This window comes from Pseudophryne corroboree, chromosome 2 (genome assembly GCF_028390025.1).
Source record: "Pseudophryne corroboree isolate aPseCor3 chromosome 2, aPseCor3.hap2, whole genome shotgun sequence".
In the NCBI taxonomy this organism is placed as follows: Eukaryota; Metazoa; Chordata; class Amphibia; order Anura; family Myobatrachidae; genus Pseudophryne; species Pseudophryne corroboree.
Window position 1 is genome coordinate 464,457,753 of NC_086445.1, and position 15,148 is coordinate 464,472,900.

The 15,148-nt window shown below is 45.9% G+C and overlaps 1 protein-coding gene across 3 annotated transcripts in view; it reads right to left on the reverse strand.

Moving 5' to 3' along the window:
* Nucleotides 1–15,148, reverse strand: part of LOC135028586 (cytochrome b-245 heavy chain) — a 270,381-nt gene that overhangs the window by 111,048 nt on the left and 144,185 nt on the right. Inside the window, exon 1 of one of the 3 annotated variants that reach the window (XM_063953787.1) lies at nucleotides 489–610. The exons of the other annotated variants lie outside the window; for them this stretch is intronic. Coding sequence (XP_063809857.1) covers nucleotides 489–533 — 45 coding nt within the window. The 5' untranslated portion in view covers nucleotides 534–610. Of the gene's footprint in view, nucleotides 1–488; nucleotides 611–15,148 lie in introns of those variants that run through there. 3 annotated transcript variants of the gene reach the window in all.

Genomic DNA, 15,148 nt, shown 5'->3' on the forward strand with positions numbered 1-15,148 from the left:
AAATTAGGCACGGATCTCTCCGTGTGTATACCCATAGCGATAGCGATGCACGGCCCCGCGCTGTCGCTGACTCTAGATTTGGCATGTATGCATGCTAAATCTAGTAGATTGCTCCATTCACTGCTCTGCTCTGTGAGCGGCCCCCGTGCCCCCCCCCCCCCCCCCCCCCCCCCCGCCCATCCTTCTCGCTCAGCACACATCACACTGAGTGCTGAGCGGGGAGGTGGGGCGGAGAGATAAGTGCTCAGCAGTCTGTGCTAGATCGCTCAGCACACATCTCCCCCGTGTGTACGCGGCTTTGCTGGAATAAAAAGACAAATTTCTCTTACTGATGCTGCAGGTGCAATCTTGTATCAACAGTTTTTTTTTAAATCTTATTAAATTGGTACATAGAGCTGTGCACTGTATATGCATCCAGATTTCAGTTAAAACAGAATACATAGTGAACGCGACCACTTTAAGACGTGTCAAGGCTTGCTTCTACTTACAATAACAATGATGGAAAGTCCTTCGTTTACCACCCAGTTGCTCATGGCTATACAGTGTCTGACCACCACGACTGATGCACAGCACTGCTCTGAAGATGCAGACCAACACAGCTGCAATGAGATAGATCTATGAGGAAGTGAAAGCAGATACTGTATTTAACCAAGAAGCTATTTCCCTTTTTTCATACATGACCTGTGTCTGTGATTACAGAAAGATCAACACATTACCAATAGAATAAAAATAACTATTCCTATGTGCCAACGCACCCTGTTAGTCCAATGACTGTATAATACTCATTGTTTTGCTACTATTAACTGCAGTTACTGATTATATGTTTTACCTTAAATCATCCCAGTGCTCTTGACTGTACACATCAGCTAGTGTAGACTGAACATAAGACAGATGAATAAAACTGTGAATTAAATCTTTGGTTCATAACGTCATCGCGCAGGGTTTTTGTACATGATCAAGTAGAGAAAGGATGGTTTGTTAGTGTATGTGGTTTATTTTCTAAACGATGGCTATTAAAATGCACTGCTTTCCCGCATGTTTATGGCCAAAATTGAAAAGAACAAAGTTTGTTTTGCTATTAATAGCATTGCTCTTTTAACTCCATGTACTGTACTTGATTTTTGGCCTCAACCTGGAGGAATCCCTCACTGCTCCTCTACGTCTTTATGTAAATAACCTTTTAATGCTTGTGGCTGGATGGCATCTGATCTCCCCTCCTGGATAGGGTTAGTTAACGTTACTGTCTCATGAGAGGTTTATGCATCGGAAGAGAAAATGTCCCTCTAAGTTTGATACGGTCTGGTCTTTGTGGAGAACTAGATATGCCCTTGCTGATCCAGCTAATGGCCATCCGCTCAGGCCCAAGGTTTTTGTTTCACCTGTGTCACTCTGACAGCTCACGCCTCATTATTCTCATGTTAATACTGCTTCATGCTGTAACATTTAATCTTATTCAGTTTAGCTATATATTTTATACATGTGTTGGTCGGGATGTGTTCCGCCTAGTGCCGGATTTCCCACTAGGCACGTGACTAGGCAATTGCCAAGGGCATCTACCTTCACATAGGGGCCGGCTCAGCAACCATTGGTGGTCCGTGGGGCACCCACTGTTCGGCTCCGCTGGCGCCTCTGCTCTTGCATATCTGAGCAGAGCTGACTGCTGTAGCGCCAGAGCGGTTACACAGAGTGTGCCTCTACAGATGCGGATAGCTGCTGCCGGAAGCTGCCCATCAACCACAGCAGTCTTGTGGGCTCCCTGTCCACCAGTCCTCCCCCCGGCTCTGCCCAAAGCCGCCCCCACCCCCCGGGATGAGCGCCCAGACATCCCAGCTGTGCGCTTCACAGCCGCACTACCCGATGACTCACTGAACTGCTGGCTGCCATCCCGGAGCTACCTGCTGAGACCTTCCCGACCACAGGCTGCTGAACTGGAGCTGTCTGCAGCAGCATCCCGCCACTGTCCAGATCGGGTGGTCTTCAGTTTACCGGTTGTTGGGATCCCGGCGCACTGTATACCGGCGCCGGAATCCCGACACCCAGCATACTGACACCTTTTCTCCCTCTTGGGGGTCCACGACCCACCAGGAGGGAGAATAGATACCGCGGCAAGCGCAGTGACCCCGCAAGGGGCTCATTTGCGCTCGCCCAACTGTCGGTATGTCGGGATTTCGGCGCTGGTATGCTGGTCATCTGGAGCTCGGCCGCCGGCATACCATACTACACCAGTCCAGATCACCCCTGCGCAAAAGGCTGGACACGGAGACCACATGGGTTCTGACAACAGCGCCTAGCAGACATTTTCCTCCAGGTGAGATGTGAGTCAAGGAGGGAGAGCAATGGGACTGGATCACAGCCACAATCTTATATATATATATATATATATATATATAGTCACCCGCTATCCCCCTGTAACCCTTTTTTTTTGGGGGGGGGGAGGGCGGCCAATACTGTTATGCCTAGGGGTGGCCAGACCCCAAAATCCGGTCGGGATGACGGCGGTCATGAGACAGACACCGGAATCCCGACACCACTCAGGAGACTGGTGCCGGAACACCGACAGCCACCGCATCCCAAATGTGAGTATCAGGGGCGGGTTAGGGGAGGAGGGATAGGCACTAGGGGGGGTTTAGGGGGGGTGGTTAGCCATAGATGCCACTATCCAAGAGTTAACTGTAGCCAACACCCCGAATGGTTAGCCATAGCCACCACTCTCGGAGGGTTATGATAGGGGAGGGTAGAAATACTTACCCCATCTGCAATCGGCATCTTCACTGTCGGGATGCCGGTGTCGATCATGTGACCGTTGGTATTAAATGCAGAGCCCTGCTGTTCATATATCATTTTATATTATTTATGTACAGTACAAATTAGAGATGAGCGGGTTCGGTTTCTCTGAATCCGAACCCGCCAGAACTTCATGTTTTTTTTCACGGGTCCGAGCGACTCGGATCTTCCCGCCTTGCTCGGTTAACCCGAGCGCGCCCGAACGTCATCATGACGCTGTCGGATTCTCGCGAGGCTCGGATTCTATCGCGAGACTCGGATTCTATATAAGGAGCCGCGCGTCGCCGCCATTTTCACACGTGCATTGAGATTGATAGGGAGAGGACGTGGCTGGCGTCCTCTCCGTTTAGAATAGATTAGAGAGACACTTGATTTACTAATTTTGGGGAGCATTAGGAGTACTCAGTACAGTGCAGAGTTTTGCTGATAGTGACCAGTGACCACCAGTTTTATTTATAATCCGTTCTCTGCCTGAAAAAAGCGATACACAGCACACAGTGACTCAGTCACATACCATATCTGTGTGCACTGCTCAGGCTCAGGCCAGTGTGCTGCATCATCTATTATCTATATATAATATTATATATATCTGTCTGACTGCTCAGCTCACACAGCTTATAATTGTGGGGGAGACTGGGGAGCACTACTGCAGTGCCAGTTATAGGTTATAGCAGGAGCCAGGAGTACATAATATATTATATAGTGAGTGACCACCAGACACACAGTGCAGTTTATTTAATATATCCGTTCTCTGCCTGAAAAAAGCGATACACACAGTGACTCAGTCAGTCACATACCATATCTGTGTGCACTGCTCAGGCTCAGGCCAGTGTGCTGCATCATCTATATATATTATATATCTGTCTGACTGCTCAGCTCACACAGCTTATAATTGTGGGGGAGACTGGGGAGCACTACTGCAGTGCCAGTTATAGGTTATAGCAGGAGCCAGGAGTACATAATATTATATTAAAATTAAACAGTGCACACTTTTGCTGCAGGAGTGCCACTGCCAGTGTGACTAGTGACCAGTGACCTGACCACCAGTATATATAATATTAGTAGTATACTATCTCTTTATCAACCAGTCTATATTAGCAGCAGACACAGTACAGTGCGGTAGTTCACGGCTGTGGCTACCTCTGTGTCGGCACTCGGCAGCCCGTCCATAATTGTATATACCACCTAACCGTGGTTTTTTTTTCTTTCTTTATACATACATACTAGTTACGAGTATACTATCTCTTTATCAACCAGTCTATATATTAGCAGCAGACACAGTACAGTGCGGTAGTTCACGGCTGTGGCTACCTCTGTGTCGGCACTCGGCAGCCCGTCCATAATTGTATATACCACCTAACCGTGGTTTTTTTTTCTTTCTTTATACATACATACTAGTTACGAGTATACTATCTCTTTATCAACCAGTCTATATATTAGCAGCAGACACAGTACAGTGCGGTAGTTCACGGCTGTGGCTACCTCTGTGTCGGCACTCGGCAGCCCGTCCATAATTGTATATACCACCTAACCGTGGTTTTTTTTTCTTTCTTTATACATACATACTAGTTACGAGTATACTATCTCTTTATCAACCAGTCTATATATTAGCAGCAGACACAGTACAGTGCGGTAGTTCACGGCTGTGGCTACCTCTGTGTCGGCACTCGGCAGCCCGTCCATAATTGTATATACCACCTAACCGTGGTTTTTTTTTCTTTCTTTATACATACATACTAGTTACGAGTATACTATCTCTTTATCAACCAGTCTATATATTAGCAGCAGACACAGTACAGTGCGGTAGTTCACGGCTGTGGCTACCTCTGTGTCGGCACTCGGCAGCCCGTCCATAATTGTATATACCACCTAACCGTGGTTTTTTTTTTCTTTCTTTATACATACATACTAGTTACGAGTATACTATCTCTTTATCAACCAGTCTATATATTAGCAGCAGACACAGTACAGTGCGGTAGTTCACGGCTGTGGCTACCTCTGTGTCGGCACTCGGCAGCCCGTCCATAATTGTATATACCACCTAACCGTGGTTTTTTTTTCTTTCTTTATACATACATACTAGTTACGAGTATACTATCTCTTTATCAACCAGTCTATATATTAGCAGCAGACACAGTACAGTGCGGTAGTTCACGGCTGTGGCTACCTCTGTGTCGGCACTCGGCAGCCCGTCCATAATTGTATATACCACCTAACCGTGGTTTTTTTTTCTTTCTTTATACATACATACTAGTTACGAGTATACTATCTCTTTATCAACCAGTCTATATTAGCAGCAGACACAGTACAGTGCGGTAGTTCACAGCTGTGGCTACCTCTGTGTCGGCACTCGGCAGCCCGTCCATAATTGTATATACCACCTAACCGTGGTTTTTTTTTCTTTCTTTATACATACATACTAGTTACGAGTATACTATCTCTTTATCAACCAGTCTTTATATTAGCAGCAGACACAGTACAGTGCGGTAGTTCACGGCTGTGGCTACCTCTGTGTCGGCACTCGGCAGCCCGTCCATAATTGTATATACCACCTAACCGTGGTTTTTTTTTCTTTCTTTATACATACATACTAGTTACGAGTATACTATCTCTTTATCAACCAGTCTATATATTAGCAGCAGACACAGTACAGTGCGGTAGTTCACGGCTGTGGCTACCTCTGTGTCGGCACTCGGCAGCCCGTCCATAATTGTATATACCACCTAACCGTGGTTTTTTTTTCTTTCTTTATACATACATACTAGTTACGAGTATACTATCTCTTTATCAACCAGTCTATATATTAGCAGCAGACACAGTACAGTGCGGTAGTTCACGGCTGTGGCTACCTCTGTGTCGGCACTCGGCAGCCCGTCCATAATTGTATATACCACCTAACCGTGGTTTTTTTTTCTTTCTTTATACATACATACTAGTTACGAGTATACTATCTCTTTATCAACCAGTCTATATATTAGCAGCAGACACAGTACAGTGCGGTAGTTCACGGCTGTGGCTACCTCTGTGTCGGCACTCGGCAGCCCGTCCATAATTGTATATACCACCTAACCGTGGTTTTTTTTTCTTTCTTTATACATACATACTAGTTACGAGTATACTATCTCTTTATCAACCAGTCTATATATTAGCAGCAGACACAGTACAGTGCGGTAGTTCACGGCTGTGGCTACCTCTGTGTCGGCACTCGGCAGCCCGTCCATAATTGTATACTAGTATCCAATCCATCCATCTCCATTGTTTACCTGAGGTGCCTTTTAGTTGTGCCTATTAAAATATGGAGAACAAAAATGTTGAGGTTCCAAAATTAGGGAAAGATCAAGATCCACTTCCACCTCGTGCTGAAGCTGCTGCCACTAGTCATGGCCGAGACGATGAAATGCCAGCAACGTCGTCTGCCAAGGCCGATGCCCAATGTCATAGTACAGAGCATGTCAAATCCAAAACACCAAATATCAGTAAAAAAAGGACTCCAAAACCTAAAATAAAATTGTCGGAGGAGAAGCGTAAACTTGCCAATATGCCATTTACCACACGGAGTGGCAAGGAACGGCTGAGGCCCTGGCCTATGTTCATGGCTAGTGGTTCAGCTTCACATGAGGATGGAAGCACTCAGCCTCTCGCTAGAAAAATGAAAAGACTCAAGCTGGCAAAAGCAGCACAGCAAAGAACTGTGCATTCTTCGAAATCCCAAATCCACAAGGAGAGTCCAATTGTGTCGGTTGCGATGCCTGACCTTCCCAACACTGGACGTGAAGAGCATGCGCCTTCCACCATTTGCACGCCCCCTGCAAGTGCTGGAAGGAGCACCCGCAGTCCAGTTCCTGATAGTCAGATTGAAGATGTCAGTGTTGAAGTACACCAGGATGAGGAGGATATGGGTGTTGCTGGCGCTGGGGAGGAAATTGACCAGGAGGATTCTGATGGTGAGGTGGTTTGTTTAAGTCAGGCACCCGGGGAGACACCTGTTGTCCGTGGGAGGAATATGGCCGTTGACATGCCAGGTGAAAATACCAAAAAAATCAGCTCTTCGGTGTGGAGGTATTTCACCAGAAATGCGGACAACAGGTGTCAAGCCGTGTGTTCCCTTTGTCAAGCTGTAATAAGTAGGGGTAAGGACGTTAACCACCTCGGAACATCCTCCCTTATACGTCACCTGCAGCGCATTCATAATAAGTCAGTGACAAGTTCAAAAACTTTGGGTGACAGCGGAAGCAGTCCACTGACCAGTAAATCCCTTCCTCTTGTAACCAAGCTCACGCAAACCACCCCACCAACTCCCTCAGTGTCAATTTCCTCCTTCCCCAGGAATGCCAATAGTCCTGCAGGCCATGTCACTGGCAATTCTGACGAGTCCTCTCCTGCCTGGGATTCCTCCGATGCATCCTTGCGTGTAACGCCTACTGCTGCTGGCGCTGCTGTTGTTGCCGCTGGGAGTCGATGGTCATCCCAGAGGGGAAGTCGTAAGCCCACTTGTACTACTTCCAGTAAGCAATTGACTGTTCAACAGTCCTTTGCGAGGAAGATGAAATATCACAGCAGTCATCCTACTGCAAAGCGGATAACTGAGTCCTTGACAACTATGTTGGTGTTAGACGTGCGTCCGGTATCCGCCGTTAGTTCACAGGGAACTAGACAATTTATTGAGGCAGTGTGCCCCCGTTACCAAATACCATCTAGGTTCCACTTCTCTAGGCAGGCGATACCGAGAATGTACACGGACGTCAGAAAAAGACTCACCAGTGTCCTAAAAAATGCAGTTGTACCCAATGTCCACTTAACCACGGACATGTGGACAAGTGGAGCAGGGCAGGGTCAGGACTATATGACTGTGACAGCCCACTGGGTAGATGTATGGACTCCCGCCGCAAGAACAGCAGCGGCGGCACCAGTAGCAGCATCTCGCAAACGCCAACTCTTTCCTAGGCAGGCTACGCTTTGTATCACCGCTTTCCAGAATACGCACACAGCTGAAAACCTCTTACGGCAACTGAGGAAGATCATCGCGGAATGGCTTACCCCAATTGGACTCTCCTGTGGATTTGTGGCATCGGACAACGCCAGCAATATTGTGTGTGCATTAAATATCGGCAAATTCCAGCACGTCCCATGTTTTGCACATACCTTGAATTTGGTGGTGCAGAATTTTTTAAAAAACGAGAGGGGCGTGCAAGAGATGCTGTCGGTGGCCAGAAAAATTGCGGGACACTTTCGGCGTACAGGCACCACGTACAGAAGACTGGAGCACCACCAAAAACTACTGAACCTGCCCTGCCATCATCTGAAGCAAGAAGTGGTAACGAGGTGGAATTCAACCCTCTATATGCTTCAGAGGTTGGAGGAGCAGCAAAAGGCCATTCAAGCCTATACAATTGAGCACGACATAGTAGGTGGAATGCACCTGTCTCAAGTGCAGTGGAGAATGATTTCAACGTTGTGCAAGGTTCTGATGCCCTTTGAACTTGCCACACGTGAAGTCAGTTCAGACACTGCCAGCCTGAGTCAGGTCATTCCCCTCATCAGGCTTTTGCAGAAGAAGCTGGAGGCATTGAAGAAGGAGCTAAAAGGGAGCGATTCCGCTAGGCATGTGGGACTTGTGGATGCAGCCCTTAATTCGCTTAACAAGGATTCACGGGTGGTCAATCTGTTGAAATCAGAGCACTACATTTTGGCCACCGTGCTCGATCCTAGATTTAAAGCCTACCTTGGATCTCTCTTTCCGGCAGACACAGGTCTGCTGGGGTTGAAAGACCTGCTGGTGACAAAATTGTCAAGTCAAGCGGAACGCGACCTGTCAACATCTCCTCCTTCACATTCTCCCGCAACTGGGGGTGCGAGGAAAAGGCTCAGAATTCCGAGCCCACCCGCTGGCGGTGATGCAGGGCAGTCTGGAGCGACTGCTGATTCTGACATCTGGTCCGGACTGAAGGACCTGACAACGATTACGGACATGTCGTCTACTGTCACTGCATATGATTCTCTCAACATTGATAGAATGGTGGAGGATTATATGAGTGACCGCATCCAAGTAGGCACGTCACACAGTCCGTACTTATACTGGCAGGAAAAAGAGGCAATTTGGAGGCCCTTGCACAAACTGGCTTTATTCTACCTAAGTTGCCCTCCCACAAGTGTGTACTCCGAAAGAGTGTTTAGTGCCGCCGCTCACCTTGTCAGCAATCGGCGTACGAGGTTACATCCAGAAAATGTGGAGAAGATGATGTTCATTAAAATGAATTATAATCAAATCCTCCGCGGAGACATTGACCAGCAGCAATTGCCTCCACAAAGTACACAGGGAGCTGAGATGGTGGATTCCAGTGGGGACGAATTGATAATCTGTGAGGAGGGGGATGTACACGGTGATATATCGGAGGGTGAAGATGAGGTGGACATCTTGCCTCTGTAGAGCCAGTTTGTGCAAGGAGAGATTAATTGCTTCTTTTTTGGGGGGGGTCCAAACCAACCCGTCATATCAGTCACAGTCGTGTGGCAGACCCTGTCACTGAAATGATGGGTTGGTTAAAGTGTGCATGTCCTGTTTTGTTTATACAACATAAGGGTGGGTGGGAGGGCCCAAGGACAATTCCATCTTGCACCTCTTTTTTCTTTTCTTTTTCTTTGCATCATGTGCTGATTGGGGAGGGTTTTTTGGAAGGGACATCCTGCGTGACACTGCAGTGCCACTCCTAGATGGGCCCGGTGTTTGTGTCGGCCACTAGGGTCGCTAATCTTACTCACACAGTCAGCTACCTCATTGCGCCTCTTTTTTTCTTTGCGTCATGTGCTGTTTGGGGAGGGTTTTTTGGAAGGGACATCCTGCGTGACACTGCAGTGCCACTCCTAGATGGGCCCGGTGTTTGTGTCGGCCACTAGGGTCGCTAATCTTACTCACACAGCTACCTCATTGCGCCTCTTTTTTTCTTTGCGTCATGTGCTGTTTGGGGAGGGTTTTTTGGAAGGGACATCCTGCGTGACACTGCAGTGCCACTCCTAGATGGGCCCGGTGTTTGTGTCGGCCACTAGGGTCGCTAATCTTACTCACACAGCTACCTCATTGCGCCTCTTTTTTTCTTTGCGTCATGTGCTGTTTGGGGAGTATTTTTTGGAAGGGCCATCCTGCGTGACACTGCAGTGCCACTCCTAGATGGGCCCGGTGTTTGTGTCGGCCACTAGGGTCGCTAATCTTACTCACACAGCTACCTCATTGCGCCTCTTTTTTTCTTTGCGTCATGTGCTGTTTGGGGAGGGTTTTTTGGAAGGGACATCCTGCGTGACACTGCAGTGCCACTCCTAGATGGGCCCGGTGTTTGTGTCGGCCACTAGGGTCGCTTATCTTACTCACACAGCGACCTCGGTGCAAATTTTAGGACTAAAAATAATATTGTGAGGTGTGAGGTATTCAGAATAGACTGAAAATGAGTGTAAATTATGGTTTTTGAGGTTAATAATACTTTGGGATCAAAATGACCCCCAAATTCTATGATTTAAGCTGTTTTTTAGTGTTTTTTGAAAAAAACACCCGAATCCAAAACACACCCGAATCCGACAAAAAAAATTCGGTGAGGTTTTGCCAAAACGCGTTCGAACCCAAAACACGGCCGCGGAACCGAACCCAAAACCAAAACACAAAACCCGAAAAATTTCAGGCGCTCATCTCTAGTACAAATATGATCTTGTACTTGCTTTTTCATTCTATTATTTTCCGGTAATTTAATTTTGTTTTCTTTTTGCATTGCTCTGTTTTGAATGTGTTTGAAACTTGAAGATTAATCAAAAACTTGATAAAAAAAGCATGACTCTTTTAAATTGAGTTCTCAAACATGCCACCACTTAATAAACTCTTATGACGCCGTTGTCAAACATGGATGAGGAAGCATGATCTTTTGCTGGACCTGAAGTCAGCAACTTGCACAGATTTACTGGCATCCTGAACCAAAATAGCTACCACAGTATATTGCAATGCCATGTAATACCCTCTGGTCTATGCCTAGTTAAAAATGGTTTAAAAATGTTTTGATCGATAGATATATACGATAGATAGATAGATAGCTAGATAGATAGATAGATAGATAGATAGATAGATAGATAGATAGATAAAGTTGTGCTCATAAGTTTACATACCCTAGCAGAATTTGTGATTTTCTGGCCATTTGTGAGAGCAGATGAATGATAACTCCCAAACTTTTCTTTCACTCATGGTTAGTGGTTGGGTGATGCTATTTATTGTCAAACAACTGTGTTTACTCTTTTTAAATCATAATGACAACAGAAACTACCCAAATAACCCTGATTAAAAGTTTACATACCCTGGAGATTTTGGCCTGATAACATGCACACAAGTTGATACAAACGGGCTTGAATGGCTACTAAAGGTAACCATCCTCACCTTTGATCTGTTTGCTTGTAATCAGTGTGTGTGTATAAAAGGTCAGTGAGTTTCTGGACTCCTGAAAGACCCTTGCATCTTTCATCCAGTGCTGCACTGACATGTCTGGATTCTGAGTCATGGGGAAAGCAAAAGAATTGTCAAAGGATCTGCGGGAAAAGGTAATTGAACTGTATAAAACAGGAAAGGGATATAAAAAGATATCCAAGCAATTGAGAATGCAAATCAGCAGTGTTCAAACTCTAATTAAGAAGTGGAAAATGAGGGATTCTGTGGAAACCAAATCACGGTCATGTAGACCAACAAAAATTTCAGCCACGACTGCCAGGAAAATTGTTCGGGATGCAAAGAAAAATCCACAAATAACTTCAGCTGAAATACAGGACTCTCTGAAAAAAAGTGGTGTGGTTGTTTCAAGATGCACAATAAGGAGGCATTTGAAGAAAAATGGGCTGCATGGTCGTCAAGTCGCCAGAAGAAAGCCATTACTACGCAAATGCCACAAAGCATCCCGCTTACAATACTCCAAACAGCACAGAGACAAGCCTCAAAACTTCTGGAACAAAGTAATTTGGAGTGATGAGACCAAAATTGACTTTTTGGCCACAACCATAAACATTACATTTGGAGAGGAGTCAACAAGGCCTATGATGAAAGGTACACCATTCCTACTGTGAAACACGGAGGTGGGTTGCTGATGTTTTGGGGATGTGTGAGCTATAAAGGCACTGGAAACTTGGTCAAAATTGATGGCAAGATGAATGCAGCATGTTATCAGAAAATACTGGAGGAAAATTTGCACTCATCAGCCCGGAAGCTGTGCATGGGACGTACTTGGACGTTCCAACATGACAATGATCCAAAACACAAGGCCAAGTCGACCTGTCATTGGCTACAGCAGAATAAAGTGAAGGTTCTGGAGTGGCCATCTCAGTCTCCTGACCTCAATATCATTGAGCTACTCTGGGGAGATTTCAAACGTGCAGTTCATGCAAGACAGCCCAAGAATTGACAGGAACTGGAGGCTTTTTGACAAGAAGAATGGGCAGCTTTACCATCTGAGAAAATAAAGAGCCTCATCCACAACTACCACAAAAGACTTCAAGCTGTCATTGATGTTAAAGGGAGCAATACACGGTATTAAGAACTGGGGTATGTAAACTTTTGATCAGGGTCATTTGGGTAGTTTCTGTTGTCATTATGGCCCTCATTCCGAGTTGATCGGTCGCAAGGCGAATTTAGCAGAGTTACACACGCTAAGCCGCCGCCTACTGGGAGTGAATCTTAGCTTCTTAAAATTGCGACCGATGTATTCGCAATATTGCGATTACTAACTACTTAGCAGTTTCAGAGTAGCTCCAGACTTACTCTGCCTGTGCGATCAGTTCAGTGCTTGTCGTTCCTGGTTGACGTCACAAACACACCCAGCGTTCGCCCAGGCACTCCCACCGTTTCTCCGGCCACTCCTGCGTTTTTTCCAGAAACGGTAGCGTTTTCAGCCACACGCCCCTGAAACGCCGTGTTTCCGCCCAGTAACACCCATTTCCTGTCAATCACATTACGATCGCCGGAGCGAAGAAAAAGCCGTGAGTAAAAATACTTTCTTCATAGTAAAGTTACTTGGCGCAGTCGCAGTGCGAACTTTGCGCATGCGTACTAAGCGGATTTTCACTGCGATGCGATGAAAAAGAACGAGCGAACAACTCGGAATGAGGGCCTATGATTTATAAAGAGTAAACACAGTTGTGTGACAATAAATGGCTTCACCCAACCACTAACCATGAGTGAAAGAAAAGTTTGGGAGTTATCATTCATATTCTCTGACAAATGGCCAGAAAATCACAGATTCTGCTAGGGTATGTAAACTTATGAGCACAACTGTAGATAGATAGATGCAAATAGTTCATTAGTCACTGTTTCTACATCTTTTCCATATACTGTACACAAGTCCTCAGTTTGTAAATTTAACTGCCCAGGTGCTTTAAATACAATTGTATGAACTTGATTTCCATAAATAAATATTCATGTTGATTAATCTAAAAATGTCACATCAATTTCCATCTGATAACACAATTAGACCACCCCTTAAATAATTACATTACCTTCATTTACTCTTTAGTATGCTGTACATTTGAGAACCATTTGCGTACTAAATACCCCATATCATTAAAGGGAAATAGTGTGAACTTTCTCTCAGTGACCACAACTTTACAGTTTGATTTTTATGTGTATACGTTTATGAGTGTAATATAAATTTCTCCTTCTATGATATGTATGACTTAGACTGTCCATGAATAACTTGAAGTTAATATTTCATGCAAACTGAAACCTCATTTTTGCATTTGCGCTCAAAAGCTCAGACAGTATTGTAGCTAGCCTGTCCTCACAATGGAATCATAGGGAGAAAACATTTGCTCAACCCTAGTTCTCATATTCATACCAACAGGTGCAACTTCACAGAAATAAATACACAATGCTACAAGTATTATTGGTTTTGCCACTGCTATACATTGACGAAACCAGGCGAATGCCTACTGAGCCACCAAATTGAAATGTCTAAGCCCATTTAAAACCTACTATGACAGATGCTGAGTGTGCCTGAGCCCAGACATCTGGACCGCATTATTGCCTATAAGGACCCAGAACTCATTGGATCACATATCTAGTGCAATGAGGCTTATTTCTTACATCTATACTCAGGACTGGCTCTAGTATCAGACAGCTTTAGGGGAGGAAGGGGGGGGGGGGGGGGGGGCACAGAGTCTGCCTATCACAAAGTTAGGGTTGTCTCTGAAAGAAACAAACATCCTTGTACTTGATGCAAGGGGTGGATGTGGAACCTATTACCTATTAATGACACTTTCATCTGAAGGGCTGGGAATTGTTTTTATATATATATATATATATATATATATATATATATATATACAGTGCCGTGACTGCGTGTGTGCCAGGTGTGCCTGGCACACAGCGCAGTCGCACTGAGGGCGCAACGGCAAGCGGCTTGTAATGAGTCAAATTGACTCATTACAAGCCGCCTGTGCTGGAGGAGGAGAGGGAGCAGCGGAGGAGGGAGGGGGAGCAGGGAGCCGCAGCAGCGCTATGTAATTGGCAGTGGCACCGCTGCAGCAGTCCCTCTCCTTCCGCATTGGCTGGCCCGGCACTGCTTTGAATGCTGGGATGCACTTCCCTCATCCCAGCATTCACAGCGGCGGCGGACAGCCAATGCTGAAGGAGAGGTACAGCTGCATGCGCCGCCGCCGGTAATTACAGTGCGCTGCTGCGGCTCGCTCCACCTCCTTCTCTCCTACCACCCGGAGCTGCCAGCACCGAGGAGCCTGACTGCCTGAGAGATGGTAAGTATCATCTATCTATCTATCTATCTATCTATCTATCTATCTATCTATCTATCTATCTATCTATCTATCTATCTATCTATCTATCTATCAGTCTGTCTACCTAATGTGTAAAAGGGAGACTCTGTCTGCTGTAATGAGTAAAAAAGGGGACGCAGTCTGCCGTAATGTGTAAAAAAACGGACGGTGTCTGCCATAATGTGTAAAAAGGGGGACGCTGTCTGCCGTAATGTGTAAAAAAGGGGGTGCTGTCCGCCTTAATGTGTAAAAAGGGGGACGCTGTCTGCCGTAATGTGTAAAAAGGGGACGCTGTCTGTCGTAATGTGTAAAAAGGGGGACTTGCTGCCGTAATGTGTAAAAAGGGGGACTATCTGCCGTAATGTGTAAAAAGGGGGACTATCTGCCGTAATGCATAAAAAGGGGGACACAGTCTGCCGTAATGTGTAAAAAGTGGATGCTGTCTGCTGTAATGTGTAAAAAGGGGAAGCTGTCTGCCATAATGTGTAAAAGGGGGACTGGCTGCCATAATGTGTAAAAGGGGACGCTGTCTGCCGTAATGTTTAAAAAGGGGACGCTGTCTGCCGTATTGTGTAAAAAGGGG